This window comes from Rhea pennata, chromosome 17 (assembly GCF_028389875.1).
Source record: "Rhea pennata isolate bPtePen1 chromosome 17, bPtePen1.pri, whole genome shotgun sequence".
Lineage (NCBI taxonomy): Eukaryota > Metazoa > Chordata > Aves > Rheiformes > Rheidae > Rhea > Rhea pennata.
Window position 1 is genome coordinate 14,670,528 of NC_084679.1, and position 21,938 is coordinate 14,692,465.

The 21,938-nt window shown below is 40.9% G+C and overlaps 1 protein-coding gene across 1 annotated transcript in view; it reads left to right on the forward strand.

The window, feature by feature from the left end:
• The window catches only part of FBXW8 (F-box and WD repeat domain containing 8), a 50,900-nt gene that overhangs the window by 5,323 nt on the left and 23,639 nt on the right, over positions 1–21,938 (forward strand). Inside the window, exons 3-5 of the mRNA XM_062589845.1 lie at positions 4,927–5,091; positions 5,700–5,788; positions 19,381–19,538. Coding sequence (XP_062445829.1) covers positions 4,927–5,091; positions 5,700–5,788; positions 19,381–19,538 — 412 coding nt within the window. The remainder of the gene's footprint in view (positions 1–4,926; positions 5,092–5,699; positions 5,789–19,380; positions 19,539–21,938) is intronic.

Consider the following 21,938-nt stretch of genomic DNA (forward strand, 5'->3'; position numbering starts at 1 on the left):
TGAAGGGGGGGAAGCCCTCTTCTGTTAAATGGAAAGCCCTGCTGCTTTACAGCGTTATCGTAGAAAGGTTTTTTTATTAAGGCGTCTTGGGATTTTAGTGGAATTGGGCTAGTTAGTGGAACTGGCATCATGAACTGTGTGAGTGCCTTTGGAGAAAACCTGTTTGCTTAATTCTTCATGCCAAATTGGTAAGTGACTAACAGTAAAGTAGCCCGACTGCTGAGTCTTCTTTGAGGTTTAATCACACCACAGTCCGCTCTGGAAAGCTTTAATTTCACCCTGATATTTTCCCCTCCCTTTCTTCCCCACGGTTTTTCTTTGATTTTTTTTTTTTTTTTTTTTTTTTTTTTTTTTTTTGGAATTAAGATTATAAACCATAAACTAGCCGTATGGCACTTGCAACACTAAAGCCATGTGCAACATGTAAATTAACGGTGTTACCGGTTCCCGAGCTCTGGTGGGCTCGCAGTAGTCATGCGATATTCAAGTAGTATCCAGCAGACCGGTGCCTGCTGATATCCTGTGTTGGTGATTGGAGGGGGAAAGGGAAGTTAATGCGCCAGTCCAGAGGAAGGGCAAGTGTAGCTGTTTCTTGTGCTAGTCCCGATGGACAGCTGGGAGCGCCTTTTGAATTCCAGTCTGACCACTGAAAGCAAGATCTAGGATGTGAGCTGCTCTTCTGACTTCTGCGATGAGTGAATTTGAGAACAGGCTCTCCTCCCGCGCAGTCATGACGTACGGAAAAGGAAAAATGATCGCTTGGGAAGCTAGAAGTGTGACAAATTGAAACAAATGGAAGTTCTTGTGTTATTTGGTGCTGATGCTGCAGACGTCTGCAATTAACTTCGCTCCCAGCCTTAGGATGTGGCCTTTGAACTGTCAGCTTTGTGGCAGGGTGATGTGTCTCTGGTCTGTGAAGTTCTGCACATACTTACAGTTGTGTTATTGCTTTCTGGTAAATACTGAAGATGCATAAATCACATTATGTGATATGAAATACATTTGGGCAGTATGTGTTGAAATTCTGGCAGTGGTAAGGTTATGTTTTATTTCTAAATAGATCTGTGGGAAACTGTCTTCAAAGTGTTAGCATTTTCATCTGTGACATGGTTTGGAAGCATTAACCAGCTCAGCAATTGTGAATATATATAATAGGGGGACAGTGTTTCTAGGAATTTAGGAATGAAATTTCTTGCACAGCTCAGGAATTTCAGATGCTTGCCTTTATGGCTTTTGGACTTGTCAAACTGTTAGGTATTTGGTGTTTAGACATAATAATAATAATAGTAAAAGCCCTCAGGTATTCTTGAACATCGTGTCACATTGTGCTTGCATATTGGTAAAAATAATCATCCATGCTGCTCATAATTTGGAGAGGAAACTGGGCAATAGGTGGATAGGGCTTTCCTGAACTGAGGGGCTCAGGATGAGACCTAAAATAATGTTAAGGCTGCGAATGGAAAAGATGACTATCTTCCACCTGGTGAATGTACATCTGAATGGCTTTGGATTATATCATATTTGGAGCTAATATTACACTGAACTGAAAGTCCAGATATTTCAAATTGAGGAGTCTGGATTCAGTGACTGAATCTCGATGATATCTTTGTGTGATATGGAAGAAAGTAAACCTAAAGACAGTGGTTAGATGAGGAGGGATGAATAAATCTTCATTAGGATTTGGACCAGTTGCTATTAGAAGAATTTGGGACTTGATGAAAGAGGTGGTGCTTTTTAGTTTCTTTTTAGCTTTTTTTTTTTATTTTTTGCCAAAAAATCCCCTGAATGCAAAACTAAATAGCAAAACCTAGGTCAGCAAAAGCCTTTAAAGTGTTTCAAAGGATTATTGTGTGCTGACCTGCAGGTATGGAATAACAGTGTTTCTGCATGGAGCTCAGGGGGCACCGAAGTTTCTTTGCTGAGAACAGTGAGAAATGTGGTAAAAAAAATAGTAGGAATACTTAAGACAACATTAAATTGGAGCCTTTGCAGCTGTAAACAACTCTGTAAGATGTTGTCATTGATCGTTGCTGGAGATTGCACACAGCATAGTATTGGAAATAATTATGTTCATGGCTTAATAAGAGCTTTGCCTGTTTCAGCTACTCCTCAACAAACTGAATGTATGTATGCATATAAATAAAGCTGTAGTACCCTGGCTTTCGAGGCCTCACCTGAAACTCAAGCAGATCCAATAAAGCTGACTTTGAGCCAATGGCCGCTTTTAATGCGGGAGCTCACAGTGGTGTTGTAAAGTGAAATGCTTGAGACACTTTTATTGGAGATTTCTTGCAGCTGAGGCTCGCTCAGTGGGGCTTTTACTAGGGCTTGGCATGCCAGTTTTGGTGCATTAAGGACGGGCTGCCTTGGGGACCCATTGGAAATTTTTGTATGTAAACCAGCAGGATTCAGTATAATTCGATTTTTATAAAATTGTAATGGGAGAGGATCTCTATCCCCCTTGAATGTTTGTTTCTAAAAGTTGAAAAGGCAATCGAGATTTTATGTAGCTGACTTGTTGTTGTTGTTTTTTTTGTCTACTATCTTTACACAATGCTTTTAAGAACTTCAAACCAAAAGGATCTCTACAAATGCTGTCTGTTTTGGCAAACTCCAAGGGTGGATGTGGGTGTTGGTGCGGTGGGGATTTGGGGGGTTATTTGTTACTTTTTTTAAGCAGGGCAAAAGTTAGCATAGTTTGGTTTTGTTTACTTGTGCTTATGCATTAGCTTGCCTCCTCAATGTCAGCAGAAATTTCTCTCAAATTTCCTCAGTATGTCCCTATAGTAGCAGGACCATTAAACACTGAAGCGCCTAATTTTTTTTATTACCGTGTAGAACATTAAACAATCTGTAGCTAGAGAAGACTGTGCTGTTTCTGTTCTTCGTAAGAAACATCATTAGGGTTGCTCAACCCAGGTTGCTTGCGTTATCTGATGATGGAAGGTGACTGATGGTGAATATTAGCTGTGCTGGACTTGACTGTTTCTGTTTAAGGGAGCAGCTCTTGGAGCTGGTGGATATTGAAACTTGAAATTATCTGCAAGTTATTCAGTCTGTACCTTCCGCTCCCCCCTGATTTTTCCTCTCGTAGTGTAATGTATTCGTGGAGTATTGTCCGAGTAGTGTGCATGTTAAACTCTTCTTCTGGAGGAAACTGGTCATGGGATGTATCTTAAGATGCAATTCTTTCCAGTTCCTAATGGGATTTTGGTTTGGAAAGCAATAATGTTACATGTGCGTCTTTTTAGAAGATGACCAACCTGGGCAACATAGTGCGAATAAAATTGGAGGTGCTTCATAAAGTTTTCAGGGGGAGATCCTACTTTTGTGCAATTGCTAGACACTTTGCAAAGTTTCCAAGGGCAGATTCTACCTCTGTGCTTTTCACTGCAGCGTGTACTGTCCTGCCCTTGGGTTTCTAGGGGGAATCTCTAGGGGCGAGAAGAAGCTGTGGGGCTACACTTTTGCCCTTGCCACCTGTGTAAGATGTTTTTGCACTTAGCTGAGGATGCAGGGCCGTGTTATTGCCACTAAGCTGCTTCCTGGGCCTCTGCTGCTGTGTCCACGCAAGGCTGCGGGTGTCCTTGCTTGCGTAGCGCTGGCCGGGCAGCCTCGGTCTGCAGGTCCGTTCCGCAGAGCAAGTTAGACGTGCTCTTCCAAGTTCTCAAACAGAAAATGCTAGAGATCATGTTACAGACCCCTGAGATTGCTTGCCTTGTATATAATGGGGTTTTCTAACCTCTCTCCAAGCCTCGCTGCACGCTTTGTAATTCCGATGGGTTGTTGGTGTCTCACGCAGGGGCTTTCTGCAAATCTGTGCCGGCTAACACAGGAAGCCTTAAAAGGATCCTGCACTTTATATTTAAAAGCTATGTTTCTGAGAAGTCTGAAGCAAGGTGTGCATGGTGACTCTAAAATGCAGAAGAGAATAATCCTATAAAAGAACAAATAATAGGTGATTTTTCACCACACTGTGCCGTGTGGCACCTATGTGTAAAGGTAGAGCCAAGGGCAAATAATCAGGAAAAAAGATTCTGCGAAAGTTTGCAGCAATATGAGACTTAGCTACTTGGTGTAATCTTGTGACTGAAACAGATACTTCATGCTTAGTTATAAGCTGCTAAAAATGATGTCAGTCTGCAAAGCTTTTTAATCTTTCGGAGACAGTGTACAACTGATTACTGTTTTCACTGGTAGTAATTTTCATTGGTTACATCTGTTTTTTTAATCAAGAATTACAGAGAACAAATGCTATTTAAGTAGGCTCTTACCTCTTGAATCTTTAATTCTAAGCCCATAATTGATTATGATGAAGCAGTTTGCTCTGAAATGGATGGCAACTTGAGGCTACTCAAAAAACTTAATATTTCATTCCTATTTATCCATGCTGTAATACAATAGGTTGCAAATCACTAATGTCACACACCCAATCAGGCATTGTCAGCAGGACTTTAGAGATACGGTGATGGGATCCAGGAGGTGTTTTAGCTACAAAAATGAAAATAAATTCATATCCATATTTTTACTGTAAATATACAATGCTGTTTTAACTTTTTTTGTGTCACTTTTCTCTTCAAAATTTTATTATACAGTCATATTTCAGGTTAAGAATATGGCCGCTAAACACTCGTATCCATGTTACATGGAATATTATTGGGGCAGAAGCTGAGCGCTTTGACTTATTTCTCCTCAAAGGAGTCAAACAAACCCTGAGCCTTTTGTTAAAGCGGGAATTTCTTACTGCCAGTAGTAGAAAAAGCAAAAAAGGTATTTATTTGGACAAGAATTTAGCCTCAATACAGACTTGTTTTATATATGTATACTATATGTTATTTATGTCATTTAATATAACATCTAGTTTTTATTTATAATTTTATGCAATATATCTGTATATGTATTTATAAAAATAAATTTGATTTCTAGGTCAGCCGGACATGGAAAGCACTTGCAGAAGATGAAGTGCTGTGGTACCGGTTGTGCCAGCAGGAAGGATACCTATTGGATAACAGCATCTCGGATCGCTCCTGCTGGAAGGTCGCGCTTAAGGACTGCCGTGCCAAAGAACGCACTCTGAGAACCAACTGGAAGGTAAAAGGGAGAGGTTTCATTAACGGGATCCAGATGCTGTAGAAAAATGGGAACCTCATCCAAGCAAGTGGTAGGCAAAAGCTGGTCTTTTGTATTGCAGCTCCTTTTTGCCAGTTAAAAGGGGAAAGCTGCTGAGGGTTTTACGAGCCTCTGCCCCTGCTGTATTTGCTTCTTCTTCCCTACCCCCAAGATATTGGTTATTTGGGGGATGGGTCTTGTTTGTTTGCTCTGGGTTTGGTGAAAGAGCAGTGTTTTTACTTCAGATATCCCTCAGTAATAACAATCAGTCTTTAAGATAAAGGCTCCTACTCAGCTGGTTAAATATCCTAACTAAAAGAAAGTATCTTTTTTTTTTTCTTTGTCATGATAGTTAAGTTTCTCTACTTTATCTTAAGGTAAGGAATTATTATGCAGTATGATAGCTTTTCTCCTTTATTTTTTTTGTCCATGAAAATTCCAGGAGGAGAGCATAGACTAGATGGCTCTTCGAGTTGCACTATGACTTATCAATAGCAGTACTAAAGTTCAAAGTTTCCTGTGAGGAAACAAGTGAACTTGGTAGATAAATATGTTGCACTACCAACGCCGTATCTCGTCTTTCCGTGCAGAATCGCATTGGTGCTGTGAGCCAGCTGCAGTATGAGCTGGGAAAGATTCTTTGTGATGTCCATTCCTGCGATGGAGTTGTTATTGCTGGGTGAGTATGAAGTTACCTGATGCTCATTTAATCTTCTCCACTTGAACTCTCATGTGCTGTGTTTTGACAAATTCAGAAGCACCAGGCTGATGCAACAAGAGCAGATTTTTTTGATTGCATTTTTTTTCCTGAGTTGAGATACATTTTTCCTAGTTATGGCTATCTACAAGTCTTCTCAGTAATGCACATTTTTATTATACTGTTCACAAGCTATATTTTGGAAGTATAGTCCCTATAAAAATGATAGTATTTTCTGATGAACTATATCCATTGTTTTGTTGTGAAGGCGCCCGGAATGTACTTAATGTTTTACAGGCCTATTGGAGAATATATATATTTTTTTTCATAAAAATCTTGATTACAAAGCTGTATTTGTGTCCTGTGGCAATTTAGTTTTAGGACTGTTATTTTTCCTCACTATTCTTTAAAAGACAAGTCTGGAAAAGAAAACCAACCCCAAATTCAAACTCCTCTTTTCCTAATATTAAACTTTGTCAGGACCCTGATTTAATGTTGACTACTCATTTATCTTACACGATTAAAATAGTACTTCAAGAAGATTACAAGCTCTTGGAAGAGGTTTGACCATCTCGATAGATACAAGATCTTACCGTATTCTGCTTGAATTGTACAGGCTCAGTAGTTACTAGCCCTTCAGAAGAAGTCACACTACCAAATAGAAATGATATCGTCATGGGGCAGAGGACATTGTCCTCTAACATACCAGAGTTCCGTATTTTATGGTAGCACTTCACATTAATGGTATGCTTATGCATTGTAGCGGTAGAGAAAACTGCCTATAAAATACTGAAAAATTCACTTACTGGTTATTGGAAAGGTGGCTTGAAATGCATTGAGCGTAGATGACTCCCATTTAGAATGAAATGCTTTTGAATGCTGTTGGCCTCTGAGAGTTGAAATTGAAGCTAGAAGACAGCAGGAGTGAGAGGGGAATTTTAAGCTTTGTTGTTATTACTATTACTTTACTAGATACTTTTCCACTTGTTTCACTTGCACATATGGAGCAAGTTCCCTTTCTGTTCTTTGCCATCTTGTTGTGTCTGGCTGACTGTTGCGTAACCTCCCGTGCTTTTAATGTAAAGCTTCTGTTAATTGTAGTGGATTGGGTTGTAGCCATGAAAATGCCGCTGCTGCCGAATCGTGACCTCCTGAGAGGCAGTGCCACACCGCGGTTAACCTGTACAGCAAACACGTAGGAAGAGGCTTTAAGAATTACCTTGGTTCTTGCCGGATGTTTGGACTTGCTCGGGCCGCAGAGGCTGATGTAGGACACGACAGCTCCCCGACTGCTGTGGTCTGCAGCTGGGAACCAGCTCTGCGTTTAGCAGCCTGACTTCTTCTGTGCCCTTCAGCTTGGGCAGTGTGTTTCTGGCCTTGGCTGAGGATCTCTGCTACTGTATCTGTTCCACTGTCTCTAATGAAACCTCCTGTACTTTTTTGGGTGCCAGAAACCCCAGTTGTCTCCTCACTGCTGCCAAAATCTCTGGCTTTTCTTTTTCTTCATTTTTCCCACTGTGTGTGTATCCAAACGTGCAGTATAGAAAAGCTAGACAGAATGCATTTAATTTTGAAGGAATTAGCAAACCAGGGTGATTAAGCCCTGATATTAAAGTCAAATAGTCTGTATTTTTAGTGTGGTGTATTAAGGAAGCCAAGTTTATGCAGTTTCAGACTGTCATCTTTCCATGTTGGTCCCCCAGTTCCTCCAGTAGCTTTTGCTTCTTTTGGTCAGCTTACCACAGTTTGGCATGCTGAAGAGAATGGGTGCTCTTAAAGACTTCCAATTCCTATAAGGTCCACTCAAAGTCTTCAAGGACTTAAGGTCTTTAAGAGTGTTAGCCCTACCCATTAGGCACATACCATTTAGAAAACAGATGTTATGGGTTCCACTCAAAAAAAATTTTTTTTTTCCTCTGGGGTATCTTTCTTCAGGTTCAATTGGAGTTTCGCACAAATCTAAGGCACTTGCAACAAAATATTATAATGTAGAGAAATGTATGGGGCTTGGGCAGACCTCAGTGTCTTCTGTTTGAGTGTCTTCTGTTACGAGACCTGTTCACCTTTCAGTTACTCTTCAGTGTTCTCCCTTCTCTGGGAAAATGAATGTTGCTATTGAAGTATCCTTTTATGAAGCTGTGAACATACATTTGAAAAAATAATGTGGGAAAATTGGGCTTTAGGATATTAGGACACAGAAATTGTATTACTTTTTTGCTGTTTACTTTTTGCCACTCATTCTGTTTTGGTAGCTTGAGTTCTCTGAAAGCATCTCTTGAATTGCTGTTGAAGGAAACCATTCTGTGAGTCTTGCCAAAAAGAGGATGGATTTGTTGTCTGCCAACGACAATTGAAGTCTGTAAGACAGTGCCCTCCCCTCACCTGTATCTTAAATACTGTTCAACTAATTTAAGAACATATAATGATTATTTGTACTATTTAAAAAGGTGAAAGTGTGTGTTACCTCAGGTGTCTTCAGCTTCCAGTGTAGGACATTGTTTTTCCAACTACTTCCCTTTTATGATCATCTGCTTTTCACAACCAGAGAGAACATAGTTTTAAAGACTATTATTTTAAAGAATACTACCTATTCATCTCTGTTGAATAATAAAATATTTTAATTTTGGTAGGTCTTGGACATAGTATACAGATCTTCTAAGAGTTGGTCATGGTACAGTTAATTGCAGTTTTTTTGTATATGTTTTTATTATATTTGTAGTAGTAAAAATCAAACAAGAAGACTTAAAATTGTGACTGGAACTTCCAAGGGCATTCATAGTTTGTATAGGGAAATACTTTCTGTTCGTTATGTACAGTTGCTAAGTATTCAGGATAAGCAGATTTTAAAAAAAAGTGTGTGTGTGTGTGTATATATATGTATGCATATACATATATATATATATACACACACACACACACACACACAGAGAGAGAGAGAGAGATTTTTTTTTCTCTAATCCAAGCATAACCCTCCCCTTTCTCCCCCAGCTTATAGCATTGTACTTAATGGCATTGTGCTTTCAAATTTTTCATAAAAATGTAATGAATCTAATGATCAATATCTAGTTGCAGCATTCTTTCAGTCCCGAAGAAGTAATTTAATAGCTGAGGTTAACAGAAGTCAATTTTCTTCTCAGTATAAATATCAATTATCTGTTGCAGTTAATGATTATGTCTCCAGTCTTGCAAACACTTATGTACGTGCTTAGCTTTACATGTGAATAATCATAGGTTTCATTGAGACGAGCCATGCATGACTCTGAAAGACTGAGATGTCGGTGGTGATCTTTAAACTAATTTTGTGTATTGTATTTCCTGGGGTTTTCTAAGCAGTGACTTGTGGCATCATTTACCCTTTTCTTCTATAGTCATGTTTCTGCATTGGAGAAATCAAGGGCGGCTCGGCTGTGAGCAGGTTTTTGCTGCCCGACTTTGGGGCGCAGCTGCAGCGCTCTGGCTCGGCTGTGTCGGGCCAGCCAGGCGTCGCATTCTGCCTTGATAGCTGGAAACTGCGGCGGGGGATAGCAGCTGCTGCCTGGCTTCAGGATGCTCCACTCAGGATCTTGGGAGAGCAGAGAATGGTAGAAAAAATGAGGAAAAAAAAAAAAAAGAGGGGGAGAGAAAGGCTCCTCTGGCAAAAATGCAGGGGCTGTCACATACTTGGGATCTTGAACTGGCAGATCTGATCCTGCATGCTTCATTGTAGTGCCTTGAATGTTGCTAGAAAGAGGAATTACAATTTTTTATTTATATATATAAAATACATATTTTTTTTTTGCTTTAGAGGTTTTCTTAATCTTTCTGAAGAGGAATTCATCCTGTATATCCACAACCCGTATAATTTACAACATCCTGTGACTATGAGCTGTAATACGTAGACGAGGCATAGTCTGAACTTTATTAACTTTTAGTAAGAAGGTTAAAACGAGCCATTCAGGATTAGCTTTTCTTTAAAGAAATGCCCCTACTTTCTTGCACTTCCCTGTGTTTTCTCCATCTTGCTGCCAAAGCTCAACCAGGAGATGGCAGAATATCGAAGACTGATTAAGTGCAACTTGAGCTGTGAGTGCAAGGCGGCTGCTCGCGGCTCCTCTTTCTAAGAGCCTTGCATTCGCTGTCTGACATCAGATAATTCAATCTGGCCCGCATGCGGAGCATCTTGTGTTTATCATTAAAATTTTATCCCAGTGGTTACAACGCTTGTTTTCTGGGTCAGACCTTGAATCCCTTTTCATTTGAGACAGCGGTGTTTGTGGTTACCTCACTCCCAATCAATGTTGTATTCACCAGCCTTTCTACAGTTACATGTCTCAAAGGATCGCCTTTAAAGAGATGTTGTCCCTTCTCTTTCCATATTCAACTCCAATATAGTTTATTTTCTAAGTCAGAGATTATTCAGAAATTATATTTCTGCTTATTTGGGTCTTAGAAATTAGCATTGATTAGGTTCACTGTGCCTAAATATATATGGTTTCTATACAGAATGCCTTTTGTTATTAAAATCTTAAATCCATCGTGATTCTTTAAGCAGAAATATGGGCAGTCAGATGAGTACCTTTTTTTTTTCTTCCCTTGGTAGTGTTGATGGACACACTGATGGACATCTGCAGTCAGAGGTTGGGTTGCCTCAAGATACAGATCTCTAGAATGAATCTGCTAGTTGTTTGATCTGTGCTGTGATTGCTTAGTGCCTGCTTTTACTGCTGCTGTTTATAGCTCTGAAAGCTTTCTCCATTAAAATAACAGAAGAGATGCATAGTAAGGCAACTATTCCAAAGGCTAAGAAGCATTAAGGTACTTGACACTTTTTCTTTCTTCTGTTTTCTTTGACTGAAGAAAAGGTGGTAGATTGTTAGTTAAGCACTTGTATCAATGGAGATCTAGCAGAAGCTGCGGGGAGTCCTGCTCACCTTACAGGCTGGGCTTGCAATCAGCCCTTGACTCTTCTCTTTACATTTTAAAATTCAGAGGTTCCCCCTGTCCCCCAGTAAGTACTGCCTCCCTCTCTAGCTATCTTATAGTTTAGAGTTGGTGGCTCTGAGTGCCTTGTAGATCAGCAGAACACTGCTTCCCTGTTCAGGGAGGAACACGTCCAGTGCAGACAGTGTTTCTTCTTTATTTGGGCAGGGATGCTTGGCAAAGGCAGAAGAATTGCTTTTTAAAATACCTCGTGTATTTAGGGGAATCGTCCGTTTTAGAGGTCCGTTTTGTGGCGCATTTCAGTTTTGTCATGTTGAGAAACAGAATGCGCTGTAATAACTTTCATATAGCAGCCTTCGTTTCGGAAGAGTCTTCTGGGTGTTACACTTGAAACATTGCGGTATTGTGGAACAATTTGGGCCTTTCCAGTTAAATCGTTCTGAGGAACATACAGACCCATGAAAGTAGTTGCCGCTGCGTGGTAGATTTTTTTCGTTCTGAGATAACCTCCTGCACTGCTTTCCTTTTGCTCAAAGGTGACCTGCAAATGACTTCTTTTAAAAATGCCTTTTAGCTTCATAATGATGTGTGAAACTAGCCCAAAAGGCTTGAAAATACTTTTCTGCACTTTTAAAACTTAATGTCAACTCTCATCTAATTTTTTTTTTTTTTTTTTTTTTTTTTTTTTTTGTGCTATAGGGCTTACGGAGTATTCTCAAGGCATTTATTATTAGCTCTTGCATCTTAATTCAGCATGCAGACCTGAGGAAACCAAAATATTAATTAGTCACGATAATGAATATAAGTTAACAAACTGAATTTTTAAACAGCCTGACTAAACCCCTTCCTTAATTAATTGCTTAAATTTCACTTGTATAGTGTTACAGCTTTGATAGGTTTCTCTCTCCGCTCCCGATGCCCGAGAGCCTGAATGTAAAACGAAGTGGTAAGAAAGACCGAAGCAATACATGCCTTTTCCTAACAACGGCATGAATGACTGAAGAGTCCACAAAAGGCTTGGAGACGCTTGAAAGGAAGTAAAAAGCATCAGGCCGTGTTTTTTCACATGGGTCATCTTCAGGAGGGTTGCAAATGGGATGACATCATGAGTTCAGAGGGGCCGGAAGACAAAATACTGGAGTTAGGTGAGGTTAGGTTAAGTGACAAACACATTGGCTTCTGTGTCACCTTGTGAAAAAACAAGGTGAAACCAATCGTAGTAGCTTGGTACTGACTCTAAAGCTCCCTCTCCAGTTCTGCCTGAGCGGTAGGCTATTGGTTTACCTATAGGTTTTATTGGGTGCCGAGGATCGCGTTGCTGCAGTGAGGTGCGTTGCACGCGTAGAGATGCCTACTGTTCTGAAGCTGCAGCAGTTGCTTTTGAGTTTGTAAAGCTTGATTTTTCTGCTGAGGCCCGACTATCACCTGCTTCTCACCGATGAACTTCTTGGGTGCTTCATTTTTAGTTTTCACGCCTTACAAGCTCTGGGCTGTTGCCATCAGCACCTTAAAGTTCAACTGAGGTTTTTTCTCTCTGCTGTTTGCAGTGTGTTGCTGTTTGCGTTCCTTCCAATACCTAAACGTGCCAATTTACTTGTTCTTCAAAAAGTGTTTTCTCTCGTGTGTCTGGAACTGGGGCCGTTGTTTTGTTTGATGCAGTGTACCTTACACCTTTGTGAAACAGTAAGGTTGATATAGCAGCAGTACTTCCCAGATCGCATCGTAATTCCTCATGAATTCTGTCGAAAGGAAACGTTTTTCACCTCCCTGGTAGCAGCCTGAGGCAGAACCCACAGTAATATGTCCTTGATTGGAGCAGCCAGTTCAATGGACTTGAGCTGACGCAAGCCACTAGAGCCTCGATCTAGGTGATGGGGGATTGTTGGCTTTAGAAAAGAAAATACTAGGTACAGTTTGACCTTCTTTAATTTCTACTTTGTAAGTGATCGTTAAAAGGTTTTGCTTACCATTTAATGTTTTGCTTGTTTCTATTCCTTTGAAATGTTGTTTGCTGTACTTAAAACTGAAAAAAAAAATGAGTTATGTAGAAATACTAAGGATAGTGAAATGTTAATTTTGTTACAGATAGCAATGATAAGCCACAGAAGAGCTGTATGCTATCCCCAGCAGCTTAACCCGCCTTCTAGACCTGTAACTTCCAACATGACCTGTTAAGGATGAGGTTGTAAGCTCTCCGCAGCTGGGTTTCTGTAAGGGTGGCCAGAGCTCACGCTTGAGTCATGAACTAGGAAGTTAGGTTCTAAGCAGAAGAATTTGGGAACCGATTTTGGGGATGTCCAGGATACATTTCCTGCATGTGAAGTGTCGCACTGTTTCCAGATCATCTTGGTACAAGTCAGTCTTTTTCTCAGGGCCATTCTCTGTGTAGCAAGCATCCCAAAATAATTTGTGGTTGGAATCATGGACATTACTTTCCTCCTTTGAGTTCTATTTTGATAGTTTCAAGTGCTGATTTTGCTTAATCTCCATCTATTTTTTTCTAGTGTTGTTTGAGGTGTAGCTTTCTGCCACTCCACTTAATAGCAGATAGTTTCCCCTTTTATATCCTGTTCGTATTATTATTTTTTTTTATCATTGTGTTCTACTTATATTCCTTTCGGCCATGTGAAGTAGGGCTCGTTATTCCATCATTTGCGTTCTTCAACTGCTACTGGACTGCTTTTATTCTCCTTCCATTTAGAAATCCCGTAGTCGAGTTGTCTGTCTCTTAAGTATGTAGTGGCAAAATCCATGTCCCTAAATGAGGACATGGGAAGGCTTGGGAATTTTTAACTTTCATCCAGCCCTACTCTGTGGGGTGTGCAAGACTGTGGTAAATGAATCTAAGCTGTCTGTCACTGCCCCTCACACCAGGAGGAGTTCTGAGTCTGAATTTTGAATATAAAGAAGGTTAAGGAGCCCATTTAGTATTTTTGGTATAGTGTGTTTTGCAATTGAGATAGCTTCTAACTCAGAATGTTTTTGAGGAAGAGATTTTTGAAATGAGTTAGTCATTTTCTTGAGGCTTGCAGAGCAGAAGAAGCTTTTGAGAGCAATTTGATCAAGCTGATGGAGGCATTTGCAGACTTGGGTTTGCACGTTTAACAGAATCTTGTTCTTAAACCTACTGAAGTGGTCACTTCCTGAATACATGAACTAACTGACACGAAAGACTGGTTAGGTGCTTGTGGTGGAGTAAGGAGGAAAGATTTTGAGATGCGCATTGCAGCAAAACAATGCAAAATACTCATTATTTTGCTTGCTTTTCAACAGACATCCATTTAAACTGAACTATAGCTGGAGACTGTTCCTGAGCAAAATTCCTACTGATTTCAGTAAAATACATGACATTGTAAGGATTTCATAATAAGATCTTTTGAGTATTAACAGATGGTCACTGACTGCTTGAAACAAAGTTGTTGGGTTTTTTTGTTTTGTTTTGTTTTGTTGATCACCGCAGGTATCTGGAAACTGAACAGACTTTGCCTTCTGGAAATCAAACCTGACTGCGAAACAAAGATTTTCTTTCTTTCTCTTTCCTCTTTATTTTCCTGCTATGAGTTCTTTAGAGAAAATATGAAAGTGGAAACTCATTTGTGAGGTGCCTCATCAGAAATCTTTGGTGTTCAGACCAGCTTAGTGTAGAAAGACTCAGCCTGCAAGGGTGTCCTTGACGTAGCCTAAATGGGCTTGCACCAACATCCAGTTTTACCAGAAGCCCAGTGATGGTCTAGTCAACGCACTTGTTTGAAATAATATTCTGCACTGCCAACAGCATGAAAGGCGAGAAGGAAAGCGGTTTGCTGCTGCCATGCGCTGAATGAATAAAGTCTCTACTGTTTAGAAAATGCTCCCGTTAACAGTTTCTCTTTTGTGTATTTGTCAGTTTATATATTAGTTGCAGTTATACTTTGCACAAACACTAATTAGACAGCCATCAACGCGCAGGGCCAAAGGCTTACTAACAATGCAACTGTGATAGCAGTGTCTTAATTGGTTGAGTATAATTGTCATTAGGCAACGATAAAGACATCTGGGGCTCTGGAGAGAGATCAGCCTCCCCCTCCGCCTCTTCCCCAAATTTGTTCTGGCTATTGCTCTCTAACACAGTTGAGCTTTTTCAGATGAGATTCTGTGTTTTGACCGGTTTCCTGATGTTTTTCTCCTTATGAAATTGTCTGCCTCTTCAGCGCCACTTCATTAGAGCGGTACCCAGCCCCGGTGGCTGCTTCCTCCCACGTGTGCTCTGCTCTTCACCACCTGCTGCCCAGCCACCGTGGGACCTCGGCAGCTTTTAACCCCCAGCCCCTTCTCCTTCGGTCTTCTGCTTTCATTCATGTGGAAGGGCATGAGGAAACTGTTCATCTCGTTATGACGTTACTGCCAGTAAAAAGAAGTCAAAATGCTGTTGATTAGCAAGCAGGTATTTTTATTTCTGGTATGTTTGCAGGTGCTGTATGAACTTATTTATTTTCAGCTCCTCTATAATGTATGCATTCAAACTATTGTTGCTCCATTTCAGCAAGGTTTTTATTCCTGTCTGTAAAGCTCGAGTAGAATTTGCAGAGCAGTTTTTACAGATGTGTACCTACCTGTCCAGAACTGCAGAAATTAGAAAAACATAGCCCATGTCTGTCTTCTGTCACTACTTCCCACTTACACACTGAAGTGGTCAGAGCATCATTTCCCCCTGCCTCCTTTTCTTTCCAGGTTTTGGAATAGGATTACGAATGGGGAAGTGTTTTTCTGGTTAGCAGGATTTTAATAGTAGAAGACTCTTGTTATCACCAAGATTCTCACAGGATGGGTTCGAGCTGCAGGAAGATCTTGAGAATTCTTTTTTTTTAAGCAAACATATGAACTTGGAACTAAATTTCCACAGTGCCCTCTGGGCACATGTTGATATTTATGGAAGCATGTGTGTGTAAATATATTTTTAATATGTAACGTAGAAACCAACTTTTCAGTATTTGAGAGATACGCATCTAAATGCCTCTGTTTCAAGAAAAGTAAGGTTTTTTTTTATGGGTAAACCAGGCTGTATTTACACATTATTGAAAATATTGAGAGTTAATCCTGTCTTTCATTACGGTAAGTATAAACGACTTTTGCTTGACTGTCCGGAGTAAAGCGAGTTCCTCGAGTGAAAGGTCTCTGGTGGACGCTGTAAGAGGAGGAGAGCTGTATTTGGTGCGTGATGAGAGGAGGGTGCAAACCCGGGCTGGAAGCTGGACACTTTGCGGATACAGTATTTTGGAAGGCTTCAGGTATCTGGGGAGGGAGAGACATGTGATTGTAAATTTTTTGTTTTCTGTTCCCTCTTTTGCTCAGGAAGGCAAGATTTTATACATGCTTGCTAAGTAAGTAAATGAGGTAGGGTTTCCAGTAATTTTTTCCCCCTGAATTTGACAGCCAAGCATTTCTAGCTTTGTATTAGAAGGTAGTGGAATATGTATCTGCCACTGAACTCATCGTCTCAGTACCTCCAGTAGGAGGGGAAAAATAAAGAAAAATAGCCATAGCTGAATTGTGTTGGTATTATAGACAACAGAATCTATTTGTGGTTATTTTAAAAAGAAGTTGTTTCACTCCAGCAGAAAGGTGTGTGAACTTTAGGTAGTGATCTCAGTACAAAAATCAGTAACTGAAATAGTTTAGAGGGCTGTGGTCTTCAGAGGTCCCTTCCAGCCTCAACCATTCTGTGCCTACTCCGCGATGGAAGACTTAAATCTAGGGTTCCTTCATTCAGCAGCTAGTAAACTAGTCTAAATTTTCATGGGGAAATGTAAAAGTTCTGTGGTAGAGAATGAGTAGAAATACTGAAATTGTCCAGAAATAGGGTCTGTGCAGTGCAGCATATTTTTCTGTTGAGCCATATATTGATAGGGCAGATTTGCCAATTATCTGAAATAAAGCAGCCTTTTTATCTTTTTACTGCTAAGGCACTACTTTAATAGTTTAAAAGCCTTTTGTTGTGGTTACAAATTGAAAGTATGTTGCTCTCTACAACAGCATTAAAAGCATGGAGTTGAACCATTAAATTTTTAGTTCTTATTTGGCTTCATCTGTGTTTGAAATTCTTCCAGTTCAGTTCTGGTACGAGCCCAGTGTATGCTGGAAACGGCCAACAGAGGAGGTTGTCAGCTGAGAAGGTTTATATCTCTGCTTTCCCCATTCTGGTTCCCTGCTTAAACCTAGACCTTCACTCACTCATGTTTCCCACATGGTCTTGAGGCATCTCTGAGCCCACTGGCTTTGTGTTACGGGGTCCTTGCTGGCGGCGGCGGAACAGCACAGCCTCGTGGTATTTGGAGGAGAACTTTAGCAGCATGTACCCCTCAACCACAAGTGAGGAAGAGGATGAGCAGGAGAAGGCTGCAGGGTGGTGCTGCAATGTAGCACCCACCAAGCGTAGACAGTTGCGACATTTCACAGGTCTCAGCAAAAAACACATAAGAATTTTGATCAAATTATTTCAAACTGGTAGCCAGAAATGTGTTGTGGTTCTGGTTCATTCTCAACTTGACAGTATGGATGGTTCAGATTCTTCTTCAAGAAAAGAAAAAGGTGATTTGAACTAAATTTTGAATCAGTTAAATTCTCTTTTTGAAGAAATGTAAGCACTTTTTGTGGTACTGCAATGCTGGATCTTGAATTCAGAGATTACAGTCAACATTAATTTTCATGCGTATTAGCATGTCTTGAGGCCTGCAGCAGTTGTTACATGTAATGGAGAGAAGCCAGGAGTAGTGCTTATAGAATTAGCAAACCTTGTGTCTCTTCTTTATAGCCTTCATCTTCTCTCTTCTAAACCCACCACCTTTTTTTTTTTTTTTTTTTTTTTATGTCCCTAGGTTGGAGTAGGTGCCAACGAGCATGCGCGTGCACGAGGAGGAGACACTTCTTCCTTGCGTGTTTTGAGATAAAAATGAATATTCTGTCACTTAGCTCTGTCTCCTGTAATGGTCTTTGGGGTCTCCCTTGCAGTCCACTTTTCAGCATTGTATATCAACATGAAAATTTTGACTTCTTCCTGAGAATAATCTCCTAGCCTTTGCGGTCAGGGAGGAGAAGCCTGACAATGCAAATCTTACTGACCTAGGCCTCAAAAGGGAAATGAAAAGCAGTTCAGAATTAAATGTTTTCAAAATCTGAAGAGTCTCTTCTGCTGAATGGGACTACAACAGATCTTAATGATTATCCTGATTACCTGGATTAGCTTGAATAAAATTTCAGTTGCTTTTATCTCAGGAGTTTAAAATTGATCTGAAATGAGAACTTTTCAGTTTTGTAAACTGAAGATATTTGCTATGGACTAATCTGAACAGCTTGTTCTCTTCTGAAGGAAAGGTTTTGCTTTGGTTTGGGAAAGATTCTTTCTTGCATTGCTGCAAACTGGAAACGAAGGCAAGGTTAACAGGGGGATTTGGGCCTTGTTTGCAGAAGGAGGACGAGGGAGAAGTGCTGCCAGACCTGATTCTCTTTTACTCTGGAGTAGAAAGCCTTTAGAAGGAAGCTTGGGTGACAAGGACTTGGTTCTTCTCTCTTTCTGCTTCAGTGCAGGGAGTCAATGTGCATCTCTTTCCACTTGGCAGATTTCACACCCTCCCCCAGCACTTTAATTGTGTAAAATGGAGTATTTTCACCCAGAGATGTGGAAAGGAATACCTGTAGCCATGTTGTACGGTACTTTCCTAAGAACCAGGTAACCTGAGTTGAGGTGTGACATCTCCAGCAGCTTTATTGAACACCTTCCTTCATCTCATTTGTAAATGACTGTTTTCTTAACATAATTCTGCAGAATTGTGGTGTTTTCATCAAAAATATAGGAGACCCAGACTTCTGCCCTCTAGATTTTTGAGGCTGGGAAGAGTCTTTCCTCTGAAATATGTTTGGTTTTTTGTTGTTGTTGTGTGCCTCAGCATAGCTAGCATAGAAGGAGTTGTTATGCGCTTGCAGTGTTGCAGCCTTCATTCATTTAAGTATATTCAATATTATCTGAGAAACTTATTTCTATTTTTTGTTTTTCTTCTTAGCAGAGTAAGCTGTAGTTTACATGATGTTTAAGTAAGTGAACCTTCTGTGAAGCAGGAAGCATTGCCTTAATTCTAAAGATAATACTTCATTGTACGAATAAATGTGTCTTCAGAGATGTAAGCAAATCTGATCCATTGACGAGGTATTGAGAAGTTTGTTGCTATAAAGAGCAGTCGTTTCGATGGTTGTCTGCATGTGAGTGCTTGTATGTATGTGCATAAATACTCTGATTAAGCAGCTGTGCTGTGGCACAATTGCAAATGTTTAAAGACCGAAAGACTGAAGTTTTGACATGCTGTAATTTAGATTTCTTACTGATTAACTTCTCCCCTTGTGCTCAGATCTCCATGCACTCTATCTGTAAAGTTAGCATTGATAGGCCTGTGGTTGCAAGATCGTGTCATTCTTGTAGCTCCATTTTACCTACCTGTCTTAGTAGACTTGAAAATGGGAATAAAATGATTAAAGTCAATGGAATTCTATAGAGGTAAACATGGTAAAAATCCCTGTAGGACCTGTAGTGTTGGGTTTTGAGACGCTTCTGATTTTCTCCTCCATTCTCCAGCAGTGACCTCTTTTCAGATGTTTTTGGAATGAATAATAGCCTCCCCTTCCAGATATACATCAGGAGAAGTGAGGTTGTGGGACACCCGCACCTGGGACTACACAGCCCCCATCCTGGAGCCGGTGCACGGTCCTGACGATGCTGGACCTCCGCCACATGTCTCCTTTGTGAGGATAAACAGCTCTCTGGCTGCGGCGGCTTACGAGGATGGTAAGTAACCACAACTCTCTTCCCTGTTTTTTTTTTGTTTTTTTTTTTTTTTTTTTAAGAAGAAAAAAGCTTTACAAAAAGGAAGCAGCTGTGCTCAGCTTTTTGTGTGTCTGTAATCCTGTGTACACACGCACTTGCTTTTATGTGAGAAAGTTGGCCAATAACCCTAAATGCATTAGGAGGCATTGGAACATAGCACCCATTAAAACTGATGTTTAATTCCTCCTGGAACCACTACATAAAGCTTGAGTGCCAGGCTGTAGTCCAGCCAAGTTATCTTAAGCAAATAACTTGTTTTGCTATAAAAATATTAAATATTCTTCCATCAACCTTCCCCTCTGCCTACCCCCACTTAGGGTGCTCTGAGGCTTTGTTATGGGAATATTGATAAACATGCTTCTCTGATTAAACTGTACCCTCTCTTGTTCCTTCTGTAGTGTGCAGATGCACGTTTACTTAACTGAAATACTAATTTACAGTGTTGAGTTACTATATGAGGGTGGCAAGGAAATGTCTTTTTTTTTTTTAAGTATGTGCTTTGATTAGAGAAATAAAATGTGTGACTTAATATTTATTGAAACTAATAGAATCCTGGTTGCACGCATTGTTTCAGATATACTTAGATGTGTTTACAGAATGGAGAGCAAGAGCCAAACATCAACTATCTAACTGCAGAACGTGGGAACGGCAAGCGGAAGAGTCAGGTTTGGACAGTGTTAAACGATCAGGGTCTAGTGAGCTGCCCAGGCAGAGCTTAACTCCTCTCGTCTGTCTTTGTATTGTGTGACCTGACACTTAAAAACCTGTCCTTTGGTATGACTCAAGAGCGTTTTAAACTTAGGGAATTCTGTACACATGCATTCTTGGATGCATGTGGAGTTTGCATAAAGCTGGGCGTCCTTACTCTTTTGGGTAGAAATTTTAATTAACTGTCTGATATGAGGACAGTCACTCCAGTTTTGGAACCTTGGTCAAAATAGGTTATTTTCTCTGTCAATAGGGAATTATAAAAGTTGATTTTATAAATGCTCACCAGCTGGGATCTCAAAGCTCATATTTACAGTTCGATGGAGAGAAGTATTTTAGCTTAGTGGAGGGGGGAGACTTTGAAGAGAAGGTGTTTGGTGGTTCTTTGTTGCACTTTTGCAACTCCCTTCCCTCTTTGTTTGTAAGTTTGACTAACACAGCGAAACCATCTGCTCGTGTTGGAGGTGGTGCTGTCAGGCAGAGTCTAGACTTCGCTGCCGAATCCCTGGCTAGCGGGCTCGTTCAGATAACATCGGTTTCTCCCAGCTCAGCGGAGCGCACGCCGCGATGTCCTTGGCACCCGATCACGGGGAGGGACTAACCGGCGGGCTCCGCTTGCTCCGTGCCTGCCGTACAGCGCTATTTTGCTGCTTCGGTAGTAGCAAACTGCTACCCGAGGCACATGAAATAAAGCGAGGGGAAGGCTGTGTCGTATTGGGATGCCTGCATCTGAAGTGAATTGCAACTCCACGATGGCACTGAAGAAAAAACTGATTTGTGGCTTCTGGTGAACGCTTCCGACAGTGTCAAACCTCTGAGAAATAAGCTGCAAGGAGAGGTAAATGAGAGAAAAAATGTGTGGGGAGAAAATGAAGTTCCTTCCGCCCATGCCAGTACTCAGTAGGGGCGCTGCATGTACACCTGGGGCAACGGGACTTGGCAGCTCGATCCACAGTTGTGATTTTTGAATTCCAACCCACTGGCCTCGTATTTCTTCTGCCTTGTTTCCTATTGTCAGCGCTGGCAGGCGTCCAGTTTGATTTTACCACTAATTGTGTTGCACGTTACCGAACTGAAATGAATCAAATCAAAATGCTTTTCCTGGAGCATTAGAGAAAGCAGGCGAGGGTTCTGGGTAATGAGCAGATGCTGCTAATGCAGGGACAGGAGAGGCCGTGCCAGGACTCCATCTGCTCCATGCTTGCCTGGCTTTGGCCGTGAGCCACGGCTTTTGGGAAACAGCAGTCTCCTTTAGCCATCAGCCTTCCCCCTGTCCTCCGGAGCCTCATAGTTTGACTTGAAAACACCATGGTGCTACGAAAGAACATACTTTTTTTAAATGCTGTGAATCGCTCATGCGTGCACGGAAGGGGATGCGGTGCTGCCCCATCCGCAGTAGTCTTGGATTTGGGAAGAGTTTGGGTTTGGGAGGAGTTGCTGATACTTCACAAAGTGCAAAGTAACAACTCGAAGTAAAGGCGAGCGGCTGCTGCGGTGATCAGAGGTGGGCTTGCTCGTTGGCAGGCTCCACAAAGGGGATTTTGACAGTGCTCCTTTCTAGGACTAGAAAATCACTGTCTTGTCCGCTATGCTCTTAAAGCTGCTGGTGGTGGTTGTCCCCTCCATACCCTGTTCGTGGTGGTCAAAAATGGG